General features: G+C 38.8%; 2 protein-coding genes across 6 annotated transcripts in view; both read left to right on the forward strand.

Moving 5' to 3' along the window:
- The first annotated feature begins 184 nt into the window (after nucleotides 1–184).
- Nucleotides 185–16,674, forward strand: LOC129020868 (zinc finger protein 160-like). 5 transcript variants are annotated; one of them, XM_054465754.2, is made up of 5 exons: nucleotides 185–221; nucleotides 1,212–1,297; nucleotides 7,895–8,021; nucleotides 8,549–8,644; nucleotides 12,514–16,674. In XM_054465754.2, the coding sequence occupies exons 2-5, from the start codon at nucleotides 1,283–1,285 to the stop codon at nucleotides 14,358–14,360; spliced, it is 2,085 nt and encodes a 694-aa protein (XP_054321729.2). In that variant the 5' UTR covers nucleotides 185–221; nucleotides 1,212–1,282; the 3' UTR covers nucleotides 14,361–16,674. The 5 variants fall into 5 exon arrangements, with proteins under 5 accessions (XP_054321729.2, XP_054321728.2, XP_063514478.1 ...); XM_054465753.2 differs by having other exon boundaries at nucleotides 214–402; XM_063658407.1 differs by having other exon boundaries at nucleotides 215–242.
- LOC129020865 (zinc finger protein 845) overlaps nucleotides 8,601–18,459 on the forward strand; it is a 50,546-nt gene continuing 40,687 nt past the window's right edge. The window contains exon 1 of the mRNA XM_063658403.1: nucleotides 8,601–8,644. The gene's annotated coding sequence lies outside the window, so the exon portion shown is untranslated. The remainder of the gene's footprint in view (nucleotides 8,645–18,459) is intronic.

Here is an 18,459-nt window from a genome sequence, read left to right on the forward strand (position 1 = left end):
GAGGAAAATACGGATGAACAGAAGGAACATCGTTATCTGCAAGCAGCGAGCGTAGGAGCGAAGATGGCTAGGCCCCGCCGGATGCCAAGTGCTTTTTCCTGGTCCCAGCCTCTCTCCCAGCCCCGCCCATCTCCGGCCGAGGCCCCGCCCAGGTCCCACCCCTATGTCGCGGCTCCCATTTGCGCACGCGCAGTTCCTTCCTAACCCGGAAGTAAATATAGGTGAGTGAGACACCAGGTCTGGTGAGTAAGTTTCGGATTTTCTGTTTCAAACCTGCGAGTCGCGGCCCCACAGTCCTTGTCCTCCACATCTTCGGAGGTCTCGGGTCTCTCTAGGACGTTAAAATCACTGCACCCGCTTTCCCGCCCATAGAGCGCCACCGTTGACGTGAGACGTTCTGAGGTCTGGTAGCGCCGCCACCGGGTCCGGGGGTTCCGTGTCCTCTTCCTATTAAAATTAGTCTAACGTCCATAGCCTCCTCCTGCTGTTCTGACTCCATCAATGTAGAGACCCCCGCGTCATTTTCTTATTTTAAACCCTTCTCTGACGTCCCTTTCCCCGCCCCCTTCATCTCCCTCCCTGATCCAGGGAGAGGTGAGGGGGCCTCTACTCGGCATGGGCTTCTGGCAGAGCCGGGTCCGTGGCTTGAAGGGAAGCTCAGTTCAGCCCATATTTCGCGGCAGCGGCCAAATATGCGGGCTTCACAAGAAGGGCAGCGAGTTCTGAAACAAGGGGTCTTGGAAAGCTCACTTATGGGTCTCTCTGTCCCAAATCCCTCCTGTTGCAGTGGGCAGAAGAGCACTGTCGGTTCCACATGTTAGGGTTCTCCCTGTATGTGGTGGTGTCGCACAGAGGGGGCATATTGAGTTTAAGCATTAAATAGCTTTTTTTTTTTTTTTTTTTTGAGACGGAGTCTCGCTCTGTCGCCCAGGCTGGAGTGCAATGGCGCAATCTTGGCTCACGGCAACCTCCGCCTCCCGGGTTCAAGCGATTCTCCTGCCTCGGCCTCCCGAGTAGCTGGGATTACAGGCCTGTGCCACCACACTCGGCTAATGTTTGTATTTTTAGTACAGATGGGGTTTCACCATGTTGGCCAGGCTGGTCTCGAACTCCAGACCTCAGGTGATCCGCCCTGCTTGGCCTCCCAAAGTGCTGGGATTACAGGCGTGAGCCACCTCGCCCGGCCTAAACAGCCTTTTTTCAACTCTCAGGATTGACTTCTCAAGACTGCTGTTACCTGAGAAAGAAGCCCAGAGGAAGAGGAAAGAAAGGAGAGTCCGAAATGGCTCTTTCCCAGGTAAAAGCCATATTGTTTGCGTTTCTTTCTTGAAATGCTGTTTTTCTGGACTTGATAGTCTTCTCTGACTCTGAAGTATTCTGCCTGATAGGTTTGCTCACACTCATCCTTGCCTTCCTTCGGTCTGCCCTCATTTCTAGAAGATTCCATCTCACAGTGATCCACTGACATTGAACTTGTGAAGGGTCTTAATTTGGGGAATCATTCTGGGAGGAGTTTTATACTCAGGCATGGATCAGAGACTAGGAGTCCTAAGGTGTCAGTGAGGTTGCGCAAAGGGCATTGTTGTACAGGTTGCATGTGAGTGCACTGTCAGCTCACTGGAGACCAGCAATAAAAAGAACTGCACAGTATGTGCTGTATTAACATGCAGAAACCGCTGGAAATTCCGGAAAATAAAGCTGTTAAGGGAAAACCTGGTCTCCCTTATTCCCTTATTTTACAATATACTTGAAGCCAAACAAGTGAGTAAATGTGTCTCTGGCTGTAAAATATTAATGATTTGGACTAGAATGGAAAGTTCCGAAACAGGTATCAATGACAAGAGACTATTTTTTCTATATATATATATATTTTTTTTTTTTTTGAGATGAAGTTTCACTCTGTCACCCAGGCTGGAGTGCAGTGGTGGCATCTAGGCTCACTGCAACCTCTGCCTCCCAGGTTCAAATGATTCTCCTGCCTCTGCCTCCCAAGTAGCTGGGATTACAGGCATGTGCCACCACGCCTGGCTGATTTTTGTACTTTTAGTAGAGGCGGGGTTTCACCATGTTGGCCAGGCTGGTCTGGAACTCCTTACCTCAAGTGATCCACCTGCTTCGGCCTCCCAAAGTGCTGGCATTACAGGCTTGAGCTACCACACCCGGCTTCTGTAATTTACTTAACAGTTAAGAGGTTCTTTAAAATGATTCATAGCACATCCATCTCCTGAAGACTCTGGTGTTTATGCAGAGACTCTTATGCAGCAAGTGTTTTAGATAAAAAATTTCCATAATTCTGCCAGGACATTGGAGCAAAGAACTTTATCTTTGTCAACAGAGAGGCTGGAGCCAAATTTTGGTTCCACCAATTGTTACTAAATATTACATTTATTTAAACATTACGTGGCCTATCTTTGTTTTGTGGTAAAATTCCAAACAATGATGCAGTTAGGGAATGAGAACTACAGTAGCGCCCTCTATCTGCAGTTTCACTTTTTGCTGTTTCATTTACTCTTAGTCAACATCAACCTTGGTCTGAAAACAGGTAAATATTGTGCAGTTCAATGAGACATTTTGAGAGAGACCACATTCACATCATTTTTATTATAGTATCTTTTAATTGTTCTATTTTATTATTAGTTATTGTTGCTAAACTCTTACTGTGCCTCATTTTATAAGTTAAACTTCATCATAGGTATGTATGTATACGAAAAAACATAGTATATTGTAAAATTTGCTACCCTCTGTGGTTTAAGGCATCCACTGAGAGTCTTGGAACTTATCCCTGCAGATAAAGGGGGGGACTACTATAAAACATCCCTTTACGTAGTCACGATTGTGGTAAGTCACGATCGAGACTGTGGAGTCTCGCTCTGTCACCCAGGCTGGAGTGCAGTGGCACTATCTCGGCTCATCACAACCGCCGCCTCCTGGGTTCAAGTGATTCTCCTGCCTCAGCCTCCCAAGTAGCTGGGACTACAGGCGCAAGCCACAATGCCTGGCTAATTTTTGTGTTTTTAGTAGAGACAACGGGGTTTCACTATGTTGACCAGGCTGGTCTCGAACTCCTGCCCTCGTGATCCACCCACCTCGGCCTCCCAAAGTGCTGGGATTACAGGTGTGAGCCACCATGCCTGGCTGGTAAAAAATTATTTTTAAAAAATTAGTTAAAAACAGAACAAAACAAAACATCTCCTTTGTCATGCCCTTCATGATCACTCACTGTCTTCATTCAGAATCACTATCTCCAATTATGTGGCAAGATTAAGTGCTGCTCTTGTAAAATGTATTTACCTATCAGTAAGTGATTTTAGTTAAAATTCCTCAGGGACAGTTATGGGTTTTTGTTTTGTTTTTTTTTTTGTTGTTGTTGTTGTTGTTTTTTGAGATGGAGCCTTGCTCTGTCACCCAGCCTGGAGTGCAGCGGCGTGATCTCTGCTCACTGCAACCTCTGCCTCCCGGGTTCAAGCAATTCTTTCACCTCAGCCTCCCGAGTAGCTGGGATTACAAGTGTTTGCCACCAGGCCCGGCTAATTTTTTTTGTGCTTTTAGTAGAAACAGGGTTTCACCATGTTGGCCAGGCTGGTCTCGAACTCCTGACCTCAGGTCATCCGCCTGCCTTGGCCTCCCAAAATGCTGGGATTACAGGTGTGAGCCACCGTGCCCAGCCTATGTTGTGATATTTTATTCTGTGCATATACCTTGGGGTTGTTTTCATGTTAGTAAAAAATAGACGTAGCTTACTTTTTTAGATCGTCACTAGAGCATTCTCTGAGTTTAGACACACTGCACGTGTCCTTTTCATATTTTTGCCATCATAGCGAATGTTAGAGTGGCTGCCTCTGAGCAGGTCAAACTCTTTGTAGAAGTCTGAGAGTTTTTCTCTTTGGGCAACTTAAGACATAATTACTGAATCAAGGATGATACATTTCATATTTTGATAGATTGTGACAAGATACTCTCCCCCAAAGCTATAAAGATAATCTTCCAATCACCAACATGTGAGATTTAAGCAAAATCTAGTACAACATACCATTCGTATTTTGATTATTTGGGGGAAAATGTCCACTCTTTTTATTTCCATTTTCCAGCTACTTGTGAGTCTGAGTAAGTTTCACTGTTTTATAGAAATGCAAAACAGATTATCATATTTTGCTCAGTTTTCCTTTGACATATCTTTAGGCACTTTTATATTCTATAGTTTAATTCTTTATATATGCCCTGCTATCTCGTATAGTTTATAATTTTTTGCAGTTACCTGTAGTTGGGTCAAGCTTCACCTGTTAGGGGCACAGTCCTTCCCAAGAATGCCCTCACTTTGGACTCTGGCCACGAGTTCTGAAGTCCCTAAGCCACCTTCACATACAACCAGCTGGCTACAAATTCAGGGATTTTTCATCATCCCTAGATTCAGTAATTCACTAGAATGACTCAGAACTCAGGAAAATGCTATACTTATGATTATAGTTTTATTATTGCAAAAGGATACAAATCAAAACCAGCTGAAGGGAGAGAAACATAGGATGAGGATGAGTCTGGGAGGGTTCCAAATAGGAAGCTTCCATCATCCTCAGGGACACATTACTCTTCTGGCATTTGGATGTGTGATAATAGAGTATTGCCAGCCAGAGATGATCACCGAAGCTTTGGTGTCCTGAATTTGTATTGGGTTTCATTGTGTAGGCATAACCGATTGAGTCATTGGCCATGTTATTGAACTGAATCTCCAGTGCCCTCCCCTTCTCAGAGGTAGGGCTGATGTCACTGGCTCAAAGCCCCAGTCCTCTAATCATATGGTTGGTCTTTCTGACATGGCCAGTCCTCCATCCTGAGTCTTCCCATTAGCATGAACTATCTAGGGCCCACCATAAGTCACCTTCTAAGCTTAAACTTTCAGGGCCTACCATGAATAGCAAGGACACTCCAATCACTAGGGAAGTTCCAGTAGTTTACAAGTTAATTCCCAGAAACTGGGGACCATGTCTGGCCAAATGCTCTATTACACGGTAATGAAGCTTAAGTCTTTCCTTCACACGGTCTGCCTTTTTGTCTCGTTTTGGGGATGCCTCATCTAGTGCATGATTACAAAATGTTGTATTCCATTTAATCCTAATATTCAAAATTACGTTTAAGTGTCTCTTGAATTTGGATTCTTTGGATGTCTTGGAACTTTTATTTCATTCATTTAAAAGTTTCAGACAGTGTATGTCATAATAGCTTCCTTTGTAATTTGGCACCCCCTCCCTTTTTTTTCTTTTAAAAATTATGTTGGCTCTCCTAAATACAGCAGAAACTTTTATTTGAAATCTCCACATTTCTTTTAAGTTTGGATGGCTCTGAATTCTTGTGATTACTAAGGTCTTTATATCGCCAAACCTTTCAAATAAGAACTATGTTTATAAGAATTTGATTGTGTCTTTGTTATGTCCTTCAGTGACATTTTAGGATTTCTTCACATAGGTCTGGAAATCTGTTTTAAACAAGTGTCAAGCTATATTTGCTGATGGAGATACAGACTATAGACAATTTCTTTTGTTTGTTTTGTTTTTTAATTGCTGTCACTAAAGAAGAAAGTTTGTTCTCAGTATATTCTTATTAGTTCTTACAGTTAAAACACCTTTTTCTAAGTTGCAGGCATACCATCTGTGAATAATATCAGCTCCAAGTCTTCACCTCTATTTTTGTCTCTCTTCCTTTTCCCTCTTCTGCTGGTCCCGCCCAGGCATCCTGTGCCATGGCAAAAGGCAGGAGTCCTGGCCACGACCTTGGTCTTGGCCTTTCTTTCGCAGAGATGCTTTCATTCTTAACTCCTGATTGTGATGTTTGCTGAAATTTTCTTGCTTAATAACACTTCTTTTAATTTTCATTTCATGGTGAGTTTTAATTATCCAGCAATGTTTTCAACAATCTACTGCTTTCATAATTTTTTTCTATTGTAATCTATTAAATTAATGTATAAAATCAACATTTTCTAATCTTTTTTAAATTGGTAGATAACTCCATTTGGCTTGTGTTAATAAGTATCTAAATTTAAATGGATAAAATTGTATTGATATTTGTATATATTTAATGGAGTTGTAATTAAAGTTTTCTGTATTTTTAATTTTTGTTTAGTTTTTTTTAAAACTAGGCTTACGTAGAATAATATTGACAGCAATCCAATTAAAATTAAATATAATTTATAAATGTTCATTTAACCAAAAATACTATGTTGTTATTTGTTCACATGAGTAAAAAAAGGTAGCTCAAATATTCATCCAGACTGGGTACGGTGGTTCATGCCTGTAATTCCAGCACTTTCGGAGGCCGAGGTGGGCAGATCACCTGAGGTCAGGAGTTCGAGACCAGCCTGGGCAACATGGCAAAACCCCATCTGTACTAAAAATACAAAACATTTGTTGGGCATGGTGGCAGGCACCTGTAATCCCAGCTACTTGGGAGGCTGAGGCAGGAGAATCACATGAACCCAGGAGGCGGAGGTTGCACTGAGCCGAGATCGTGCCATTGCACTCCAGCCTGGATGACAGAGTGAGACTCCGTCCCCCAACACAAAAAAAAATCATCCAAAAATACTTGTCATTCAGAGACAACTTTTACTGAACGTGCACGTTTATATGTGTACACATGTATAGGAGCAGAAACCTATGTTGTATATAAAAGACAACATCATTTAATAAATTTTATATTTAACCTTTGAGAATTTTTTTTCTTTTTTATTTTTCTTTTTTCTTTTTTTGAGACGCAGTCTTGCTCTGTCGCCCAGGCTAGAGTGCAGTGGCGTGATCTCGGCTCACTGCAACCTCTGCCTCCCATGTTCAAGGGATTCTTCCACCTTAGCCACCCGAGTAGCTGGGATTACAGGCGTGCGCCACCATGTCCGGCTAATTTTTTTTGTATTTTGAGTAGAAATGGGGTTTCACCATGTTGGCCAGGTTGGTTTCAAACTCCTTACCTTAGGTGATCTGCCTGCCTCAGCCTCCCAAAGTGTTGGGATTACAGGCGTGAGCCACTGCGCCCAGCCAAAATTGGTCTTAAATGTTTTCTTTGCCCTTAAATGTTTTCCTTGCCCTTAAATTTGTTCTGCACTATCACAGTGAGTTAATAGCAGTAAGAATAGCAGTAAGTAACATCTGTTATGTACATGCATGTGTGTGTTCCTATGTAATGACTTTTTATGCAGTTCCATATTGTTAGCCTTGAACTTGTTTCAAGTTTTCTCAGGAAACTATCAACATACTTGTAATATTTTATCTGTTACTTGTGTGATTCTCTAGGCTCTAAGTTAAATTCTAAACTTGTACTATCTGGTTCAGGTGCTAGCTCTGCCATTTCTTACCTGTTTGACCTGAGGTGAGTTTCTTAGAATATCTGTGACAAAATTCTTTCCTCTATAAGGTGGCAACAGATATTTCTCTAATGTTATTACACAAAATAATGTACATTTAGACTAATACCTAGCACTTGGTAAGTGTTCAAAAACTTTCAGTCACTGCCATTATAATCATCATCACGAATTGTTCAAATCTGAACTTAATGATACCATGACTTTGCAGTCCCTAAAGATACCACTCATGCTCTAGGTCATCAGAGAAATTGAGTATCATTGGTGGGTAGAATGCAGTATTTAGCACTTCTCTACAGATCACATTGTGATGAATTTTTTTCATTTGTGTATTCTTTTATTGTCCACAAAATTGTGAAATCCACAGTGATTTTGTAGATTTCATGTCCTCTGGTTGAAAAGTATAATAAAATTAGGGATATATAAATTTTCAAAATTATCTTACCCTGGTCTCTGGAAATACTACTGAATTGATCCTTACACCTCTCTTCTCATTTTATGTGAAGATAAGAGCCTTTCCCATGTCCACTTGGTGAAATGTGTTTTTCATTACAGGTGCTATTGACATTTGAAGATGTGGCCGTAAAATTTTCTCAGGAGGAGTGGGAATGCCTGAACCCTGCTCAGAGGGCCTTGTACAGGGATGTGATGTTGGAGAACTACAGAAACCTGGGCTCCCTAGGTGAGGATGACTTCTTTCCTGAAGTTAGGATCTGTCTTGTGGATCTTGCATTTTCCCTCATGAGTGTGTGGGGAGCCCTGCTTTGCTGACTGAGTTTCAGATCCTTGTTTTTAGGGGAACCATTGAAGCCATGTTGATTCAGAAAAGAAAAACTTAATCTAAACACAGCTGCATTTAGAAACAATAATAGTGAAAGAAAAGATTCATAATGCGACATCTGCAACCTTCGCCTTTCTTCAGTCTACCCACTTCATACTAGATTAGTAATGCTTCTAAAATCAAAAACCTTGTAGCAAAATTTTAAAATATCTGATTCCCTAGTTTTACCTTCATGTTTTGATTCAGTAATTCTCAGGAGGAGCTGGATAACTGTATATTTGAAATATTCCTTAAGCATTCAGAAGGAATCAGATAGTGAACAGATTCTTATTTAGATCCAGGTGTAACATTTTCTCTACTTAACCAAGGGCTGGAATAGCATTCTGAAAAAGCCACTGCACATCATACTCATTTTTCCTTCTAAGCAGGGATCTGTCTTTCTGGCTGGAATATTATCTCTATTTTGGAGCAAGGGAAAGAGCCCTGGACTATGGAGGATGAAATGAAAATAGCAAAAAGATCAGGTAGGTGGGAAGATATCAAAGGTGTCACCAGGTAGGAGCTCAGATGAGCAGAAAGGAAGCTGCTTCATTATGTGCTGTGTTGGAAACTCTCCCTAAATGAGAGAGGTCTGTGAGGAAAGGAAAGCTGAATTGTTCATCCCATGCACACACCATTGTTTATTCTCCTTCAACAAATATGATTTTAATGCCTCAGATTGAGGGAACTTAATCAAGTTAAATGATGCCTCCATTTTCTTTAACTCTACCCTAGTTTGTTATGTCTAAGCTACTGCTATTTTCATCTTGCACATTTCCATGCAATTTCATTTTATAAATGAACTTTAAAACATTTGTTTAATCATTTGTCACATAGTTTTGATTTTAACACTCAGAATTCTGTTTTATATCTGTAGTTTGTGGAGCTGTTGGATCAAGCTGTTTTATATATTTTACAAGATATCCTTGGCTCAGCAATTGTTAAATATAATTTGTTGGATTTTATTTGCATTTTACTGACTTTGTATATTTTAGTATAAATGCTTTATTTTAATACATAATCTTATCTAGACTCATCATGCACATCTTAATAAGCTAATATTTAAATACCTCGTTGTATTATATTGGGAACTCAGCCAGTCTATTCCAATCCATATACATGGTTATCACTGTTGGCTTATGACGTTTGTATATTCTGCTTGTGTAATTTCCTAAATTTCTTCAATTAAGATTTTCTTGATCCCATCTTCCTAACTGAATTCCATGAAAAGTTCACCTGATCCTGTTGACTCACATCCCATGCCCTCCTTTCGTTCTCTGGTTATTGTGGGCAGTTGCTGACCACCTGTCTGCACATTGCCCTCCTCCATGGCACTGCCAAACACTGTTTCTACAATCACCTATGCTAACACTGCCATTCCCGTCTGTGGGTCATTAAGCTCTTTGCCCCTTGAGGTTGCCTGTGTTCTTCTGATAAGGTCATTATGAAGTCAGAATTTATTAAAATTGGGTAAGTGCACATTAATTTCCACTGATTTCATAGTAAGAATTATTTCTCTACTAATACATGTAGTAAGAGCATGCCTCACCTCATAATCTCATCATGCCAGGATTGTGTTAAGAAAGACCCAAATGTATGATTTCAGATAATGAGAAGAGGCCAGCCAAAGAAACGCCATTATTTTTATATAACAAACAAGGAGACCATGCCTCAAAAAGCTTAACACACCAAAGTTGATAAATTTATATTTATAAACTATGTAATTAATAATTTAATTAGCATGTTACTTCTTTTTACCTAATGCGATCACATCATGTCCTCCCCACCATCCCCCCATACCTGCCCCCGCAATTTCAGACCTTGATAAAAGCCTGCTGCTAACTTTGTTTCCTTCCAACAAACCTCTCAGTTCTCCCAGCAGGGATTCATCGTCTTGCACTGTGGCCGCCCCCACTGCTATATTCTTGACAGTTTCATTGCATTTGCATGTGTGTTTACAGAGTGAATTCATCCATTCTTCTCTTGAGGAGCATTTCCAGAATTTTCCTTTCGGTACCTACTGAGAACATTCTTATACAACATATCATAGAATATATATGTAGGACTCACTCTCTTAAATGTATGCCTATAAATAGAAATCTAAAGATAATCATTTTGATAAATTTTAGGGCAAATATTGGAATCAAGGTAAAACCTGTCTTTCTGCTGCATCACATTTCCTCCCCTTTTAATCTCTTTCCACCACAGTCATGGTATATTTTCTACAGAGTGGCTCAGCGTTGTGCCACTTGCAAAATCAATTCATCTCTTCTTCTAAAATAAGGATGTTTTTACTGCCGTAATACAATCTATTCCCATAAATTCACCAGCACAAGCTCTGTTTTTCCACCTTTCCTCAGATTGTCCATTGATGTGGATGGAGTGCACTCTTACTTCTTAGCATATTAACGTTGAGCCTCTGAATACCCAGATTTCCTCAGAACCCCGTATCACCTCCTGTCTCCACACTGCATAAAGAAAGATCCCTGCTCTTTTAACGGCCAGGTTGCTCAGGATAGCAGTGTAGTCTGATAGGTGCCTAAGTAATAAATCAACGTGACAGAGTGGTGGCTCAGATGCCGCTATCCAGGACGGATAGCTCAGAGTAACACTATTAGTTCTCGTAATTTTCTTGAAGCATTTCTTTTTGTGCTCCTGGAAGTTGCTGTGACCTTTGTCCTTACTTCCTGAGTGGGCAGTGGTATTTGGTGCTTAAGAACAGCTGGTCTGACCCTTCAGGTCCGAGTTCCAATCCTGGCTCTCGTATTTACTTTCTGTGTGAATTAGTGTTAGATACATAAACCCCATGGGCCCATTGTTTTTATCTGAAAAGTTGTGATAATTTTTCTTGAGAATGTTTAAGTTAAAGCTATCTGAGGGCTTAGAACACTGTGTGGTACGTAGTAAGAACTGAAAATTTACCTTTGTTTACTAAGATTTACAAGCTTTCCCTTACGTTTATTTTGAGCTTGAGCTTCACCTGAATGATATCCTATTTTCATTTTGTAATTTGTTCCATATCAACTTTGCCTCTGACCTTACTTGATAAATTTTCAAAACATACACTTTTTATTTCATGTATTTTGTGACTGTAGAATTGGATTATAAAGGCTGCTTCATAGTTAGGAACTTGCTCTACTTAGTAAGCTGGCTTTTACTTAGCTGAAAGCATAAAAGCATAATTGTGATTTAATTGCCTTCCTCAATTCTTTTTTGTTGTTGTTGTTGTTGTTTGTTTGTTTGTTTGTTTGAGATGGAGTCTCCCTCTGTTGCCCAGGCTGGAGTGCAGTGACACGATCTCAGCTCACTGCAACCTCCACCTCTTGGGTTCAAGCAATTCTCCTGCCTCAGCCTCCTAAGTAGCTGGGATTAGACACCTGCCACCAGGCCCAGCTCGTTTTTGTATTTTTAGTAGAGATGGGGTTTCACTATGTTGGCCATGGTTGGCTACTTTGGCCTCCCAAAGCACTGGGATTACAGGCCTGAGCCACCATGCCTGGCCCTCAATGCTTAATCTCTTAAAATATTGTGTATTTCTCTGAACCAAAAATTTCAAAAGTCTGTGGTTCTCTACATATTTTCCAATTCTATTATACGCTCCTAGAGAAGAAATCCATTCCTTTCTTCCGAAAGAAGAATTCCTTAGAATTTCACAGACTATAATATTTTATAATTATACTTATTTACCTTCTGGATTTTATCGTGGGTTTCTAACATGTTTGATATATTTTATAACGATTTCTAGATAATGGTTTTTCAATATTATGTACTATGACTGGTGTGCAAATTTAATGTTGCAAAGTGCCTATTGTGCACAGGTATAGATAGTTTTATTAAAGGAATTCAGAAGAAATTTGTTATTCTTATAATGGTTGGTATTTTAAGTTCTTTCTGATTTTCCCGGTGCTATTTTTATTTTGCAGTTATAGATTGCCATTTATTATCTTATTAGATAAGTTTGTTGTAGATTACTTACCATTATAGTATACTATACTTTAGCCTTTATTTGGGGGCAGTACAGCCACCTGTCTGCTGCCAATTGGTGTGTGCTTTGGGGTGGTGACAGAAAAGATACCTCTTGTTTCAGGGCCTGTGTAAATTTTCGTACTGTAAGTAGTTTAGTCGTAGGGTATTAGAATGAGGGTTTTGCAAAACTCACTTGAACTGCATTCAGTCACCCTTTCTTTATTGAATAATCCTATTTCTTTTGTGTTTTTAAACATTTGTAGACCATGGTTGAGAAGATTTATAACTGGGTTTATTAGAAGTATTTTGGTGTAATATATTTTTCTGTATAAAATACTAATTTTCCAACTATAGTTAATCGGAAACTAAGGTTTTTTGTATCTTTCAGATATTTCTGCTAAATATGTGATGAAGGAATTTTCACCAAAAAAGAATAGTAAGGGAGAATTATTTCAAACCCTGATATTAGAAAGACATGAAAGATATGACATCAAGGATTTTGATTTCAGGGAAGTCCAGCAAAATTTGCGTAAGTTTGAGAGTCCGTGGGGCTATGATGAACAAAATGAAAAAGGATTGACTACAACTCATAACAAAAATCTCACTGGTAGAAGAGATCAACAAGATAACAAATCCTGGAATAATTTCCCACTAAAGCAAGGTGTTTCTGTAAGAAAAAGTACTTATCAGTATTATAGACATGAGAAATCACACATAAGGTATTTATTAAAACTAAAATATAAAATACCCTATACAGGAAACAAATGTATAAAATGTTTTGAAAACAGGATTGGATTAAGCTTTCAGTCACATCTGGCTGAGCTTCAGAAACTTCAAACTGAAGAGAAAATTTATGAAAGTAATGAAGTTGAAAAGTTTATCAACAATCATTGTTCCTCTGCTTCACCACTTCAAAGAATTCTTCCTAGTGTTAACAACAACATTTGTAATAAATATGGGAACGTTTTTGTGCATCCTTCATTGTTGATACAACGTCAGAAGACACAGATTAGAGAAAAACCTTACAAATATAATGACTGTGGGAAGGCTTTTAGAGAAGGCTCAAACCTCACAAGTCATCAGAGAATTCATTCTGGGCAGAGGCCTTACAAATGTAACAAATGTGACAAATGTTTTAACTGCATCTCACACCTCACTAGTCATCAGATAATTCATTCTGGGAAGAAACCTTACAAATGTAATGAGTGTGGCAAAGCCTCTACCCAATTTGCAAACCTTTCTAGATATCAGAGAATCCCTACCAGAGAGAAGCCCTATAAATGTAATGTTTGTGGCAAGGGCTGTAGTCAAAATTCAAATCTTGCAAGTCATCAGAAAATTCATACAGGAGAGAAGCCCTACAAATGTAAGGAGTGTGGCAAAGCCTTTTCTGAGCATTCACACCTTATTCAACATATGAGAATCCATACTGGAGAAAAGGCTTACAAATGTAATGAATGTGGGAAAACTTTTAGAGGAAGCTCAAATCTCACTATTCATCAGAGAATTCATTCTGGGCAGAGACCTTACAAATGTAACAAATGTGACAAATCTTTTAACTGCATCTCACACCTCGCTAGTCATCAGATAATTCATTCTGGGCAGAAGCCTTATGAATGTAATGAGTGTGGCAAAGCCTTTACCCAATTTGCAGACCTTTCTAGACATCAGAGAATCCATACCAGAGAGAAGCCCTATAAATGTAATGTCTGTGGCAAGGGCTGTAGTCAAAATTCAAATCTTGCAAGTCATCAGAAAATTCATACAGGAGAGAAGCCCTACAAATGTAATGAGTGTGGCAAAGCCTTTTCTGAGCGTTCAAGCCTTACTCAACATATGAGAATTCACACTGGAGAGAAACCTTACAAATGTAATGAATGTGGGAAAACTTTTAGAGGAAGCTCAAATCTCACAAGTCATCAGAGAATTCATTCTGGGCAGAGGCCTTACAAATGTAACAAATGTGACAAATCTTTCAACCGCATCTCACACCTCACTAGACACCAGAGAATTCACACTGGAGAGAAACCATATCAATGTAATGTATGTGGTAAAGTCTGTAGTCAAAATTCAAACCTTATAATTCATCAGAGAATTCATACAGGAGAGAAACCTTACAAATGTAGTGAGTGTGGCAAAGCCTTTATGGAGCGTTCAAGCCTAACCCAACATGAGAGAATCCATAGCGGAGAGAAGCCTTACAGATGTAAACAATGTGGCAAAGCCTTTAACTAGTCCTCTAACCTTGTCATACATCAGATTATTCATACTGGAGAGAAGCCTTACAAATGTAATGATTGTGGCAAAGCTTTTAATGTGTGTTCAAGTCTTACCCGACATCAAAGAATTCATACAGGAGAGAAACCTTACAAATGTAATGAGTGTGGCAAAGCCTTTACCCAATTTGCAAACCTTACTAGACATCAGAAAATGCATACTGAAAAGAAACATTGTAAAGCTAATGTAGCAATTCTTCTGTCCAAAAATCAAGTGTTGGGGATCCTCAGATAATTCATGGTGGAGAGAAAACTTACAAATGTAATGAGTGTGGCAAAACCTTTAACATGTGTTCAAGCCTTACAAGACATCAGAGAATCCATACTGAACAGAAACCATGTGAAAGTCATATATTTGACAAAGCCTTTAACCAAGGCTTACACTTGACATCAGAATATTCATTTTTGAGAGAAATCGCATAAATGCAATATGTATGGCAAGACTTCTATCCAAAGCTCAAACCTTTTTTTAGGACTTGTACTGCAGAGAAAACTTACAGAATGAATATAATAAATGTAGTAAGCTTTTATAAAATGCTCATAACTTTGGGGTCATGAGAGAATTCTGAGAGAAAACATACAAATGTATTAAATATGGCAAGGCTGTTAGACAATGGTCTGACCTCAGGATTCAGCAAATAATTTATATTGTAAAGAAACCTGACAAATGTAATGATTGTGGTAAGTTGTTTATCAATTTTGTCACTGCTCATAGGTTCTCTTTGCCCACTGCAGAGAGTCACTTTACTAAATGACGCAGTGTTATTGTAATATAGTTTTATAAACACAGAGCTGACTAAACAGAGACTGCAGTTTTATTATTCAAATCAGTCTCCCAGAAAATTCAAAGGCTGGCTTTTTAAGGGGTAATTTGGTGGGCAGGGGGCTAGGGAGTGGGGAATGCTGATTGGTTGGCTTGGGGATGAAATCATAGGGGATGGAACTGGGTTCTTGTTGTCTTCATTTCTTGGGTGGGATTGCAGTACTATTTGAGCCAGTTTGCTGGTCTGGGTGATGCCAACTGGTTCAACAAAAATGCAAGGTCTGAAAAATGTCTTGAACACTAGTCTTAGGTTTTACAATAGTGATGTTAGAAACCTTGTGGCTTCTGGCTGCATGACTCCTGAGCCATAATTTTTAATCTCGTGCCTCATTTTTTTAGCTTTACAAAAGTATTCTGGTTGTTAGACAAGGAAGGGGTTGTTTCAGGAAGGGACTGTTATCGTTGTCTTAAAATTAAACTATAAACTAAATTCCTCCTGTAGTTAGTTCAACTTACACCCAGGAATGAACAAGGGTAGCTTAGAGGTTAAAAGCAAGATAGAGTTGGTTGGGTCAGATTTTTATCTGTCATAATTTTTGCAAAGGCAGTTTTAGTTTCTCATAATAGGCTACCTGCCAGAGAAACCATACTAGAGGAAAGTAAGTCCCTAGTTCTTCTCAAACATTATCCAAGATAAACTCTAGAGTAACTAAAGATCAAAATCATAAGACCTGTAATGGCTGTCAAAGTTACCAGGATACCAATGGGAAGGTCCTGTTACCTTCATTTTATTAACTATTTTTATTCAATTATTTGATGTTTCTTGAAAAGTCTATACTACTATTGATTTTCAGCCTGAGGTTTGAAATAATGTTCATGGTATACCTTCATTACAGTCCTTTCATATGTCACCATGAAGGTCTCTGGAAAGGGTTCAGTAAGATAAAAGAGCCTACTTTATTAGGTGGGGTTCATTTATACTCAATGTTTCCTGGAAGATCAGTGAATTTTAAGGTACAATATGGTATAAATTTTAATGAAAGCATAGTGGATGGCAGATAAGAGAAGTAAACCCATGATTGAAGTCACTGTGATTAATGTGTGTGTTAAACTCCAAACTTCCTTATATGAGAGATGAACACTTTGGGTTATTAGAAAGGATTGCTGTACTAACTGACCATGGATCAGAAAGTGCAGGTGAATGCATTGAGAGGCAGATTTTCATGGGAGGAGAAAAATAGGTTAATAGGATCTGCTTATATGGCAGAAATAATGAGCAGAAATGAAGAATGCACTCTCCTTTGAAAGGAAACAGCTGTTTTATACCAAATATTAATGAAAAAAATCTCATTTTTGAAAACTGAAAACACCAACTATCGGATAAAAGTCTTTATCCAAAAGAACCACAGTGGAGTGTGCGTGTGTAGGATTTACATTTTGCCACTGAAATTGCATTTTGTTCTTTAGAACGTGTCATATCTCATTTTAATAAAAATAAATCATTTTCCCATATCCCTCAGTGAATCATGTTCTTTCCATCAACCCACACCCATCTCAACTCAGTTGTTAATCGCAAACACTGACAATACATTATCAGGCTCTCAGGGTTGAATGGTATCTGTAACAATTTATTTCTGTGGTGGTATTAAACAATATGCACTTTGGGGAATATGTATACTCATAATTTGCATTTGAATTCTTTTTTACACACTTTGTATCTTGGATGTTTATGTTGTTATAATGAAAACAGAATAGCAGTGCCATTTCAGACTGTGCCTTCCTAACTGCTGTTGTACTAGTCATGAATGTATACCATATGATTACATTTCCACATACTTTTTTGTGCCTAAATAAGACCCATGTTGCATTTGTCTTGATGCGGTGATTTACATGAGGCAAAAAAAAAAAGTGTACTAAGCATATGACAGATTGTTAGGATTTTTTTTTAATTGGGGAATAAAGAATAACATTTTCTTCCCTTTCTTGAAGCTTTCACTGAAATATTAGAAAGGATCAATGTCTTAGTTAATGAGTTACCCACTAAGAGTGCACATTAAGGTGCATTCACATTTAAGGTGTATTTTTTTTTTTTTTCTTTGAGACAGGGTCTCACTCTGTCTCAGCCTCTTGAGTAGCTAGGACTACAGGTGTGTGCCACTATGTCTGGCTAATTTGTTTTGTAAAATATAAACATTTTATAAATTATAAATATACAACTTCTGATTGCCTTGCAGAAGTAGGATGGACCCCCATCCAAAATTGGCTCAGGTGTTGAGTCTGATGACATGATACACACTCTGAAAGTGCATGAAAATGTTTAGTTCATAATGTGGCGTTTCTGGGTAGAGAAGGGGAGGCATCTCAAGCTGTTCCAGAAATAACCTGAAAGCAACAAAAGGTGCAGGGTTATTTTTATAGTGGTTAGGGAGTGGGTTTTATTGTGGTTAGGGTACCTGAATGTGGTTTAAACTTCCCACCAGTGCCAAAGAAAGCACACATTCTCTTAGAAGATGTAGGGTAGAAGGGGAAGAGGGATAGGTGAGGCTCAAAAGCTTTTAGTTGACAAGTATTTAAACAGTGAAATCAGACTAATTCAACACTGAATGCTTACTTTCAAAGTTCTCGTTGGTTGAGAAAGGCGATTTTCATGCTAATACCTGTACACATTTTTGTCTTGCACACATAGGAGCCTTTTCACATGGTTGTTGAGAGTGTTTGTGAAATACTGTTTGGATAAATTACGCTGGATATTTTTGTAGTAGATTCATGAAAATTAATATGTAGAAATGTTTATCAGAAAATATGACAATTACTAGAGGAGCAATTTTCCAAAGGTTGTAAAAATCATGATTTGAGATTATGGTAATACACCTTTAATTGATTATTCTTTTTCAGCTGCAGTAAAATTCTTTTTTTGTTATATATATTTTTTCTTATTTTCCCCCCTACATTTTTTTAAATCAATTTGCATATTTAATTTACATGTCATCCCTATATTCAGTAAACAAATTTGGAGGATACAAGACCAAGGGATTGTTTGGAAACTTTTATGACATTAAAAAAAGTACATAGAGCAAAGGTAGATACAAAATAGATGCTCTGTAAATGTGAAGGAAAATGGTCCCTCAAGTCTTTACTTCAGTGAAAGAATTGGAATGATACAAGATGATGAACTTAAATATTATAATGTGGAGGTAAGAGACCCGCTGCTACGTTGAAAGTCTCACTGGAATTCTGGGAAAACAGTGTGCTTATTTTACCTAAAATTATCTTTCAAATTTTCCTCCTTGTCGTT

Source organism: Pongo pygmaeus, chromosome 20 (assembly GCF_028885625.2).
Source record: "Pongo pygmaeus isolate AG05252 chromosome 20, NHGRI_mPonPyg2-v2.0_pri, whole genome shotgun sequence".
NCBI lineage: Eukaryota > Metazoa > Chordata > Mammalia > Primates > Hominidae > Pongo > Pongo pygmaeus.

Excerpts from the sequence above, each read along its gene's own strand:
- LOC129020868 (XM_054465754.2), top strand. Across the intron at positions 8,022-8,548 it reads CAGAAACCTGGGCTCCCTAG|GGATCTGTCTTTCTGGCTGG; the intron begins GTGAGGATGACT and ends CCTTCTAAGCAG. Across the intron at positions 8,645-12,513 it reads GAAAATAGCAAAAAGATCAG|ATATTTCTGCTAAATATGTG; the intron begins GTAGGTGGGAAG and ends TGTATCTTTCAG.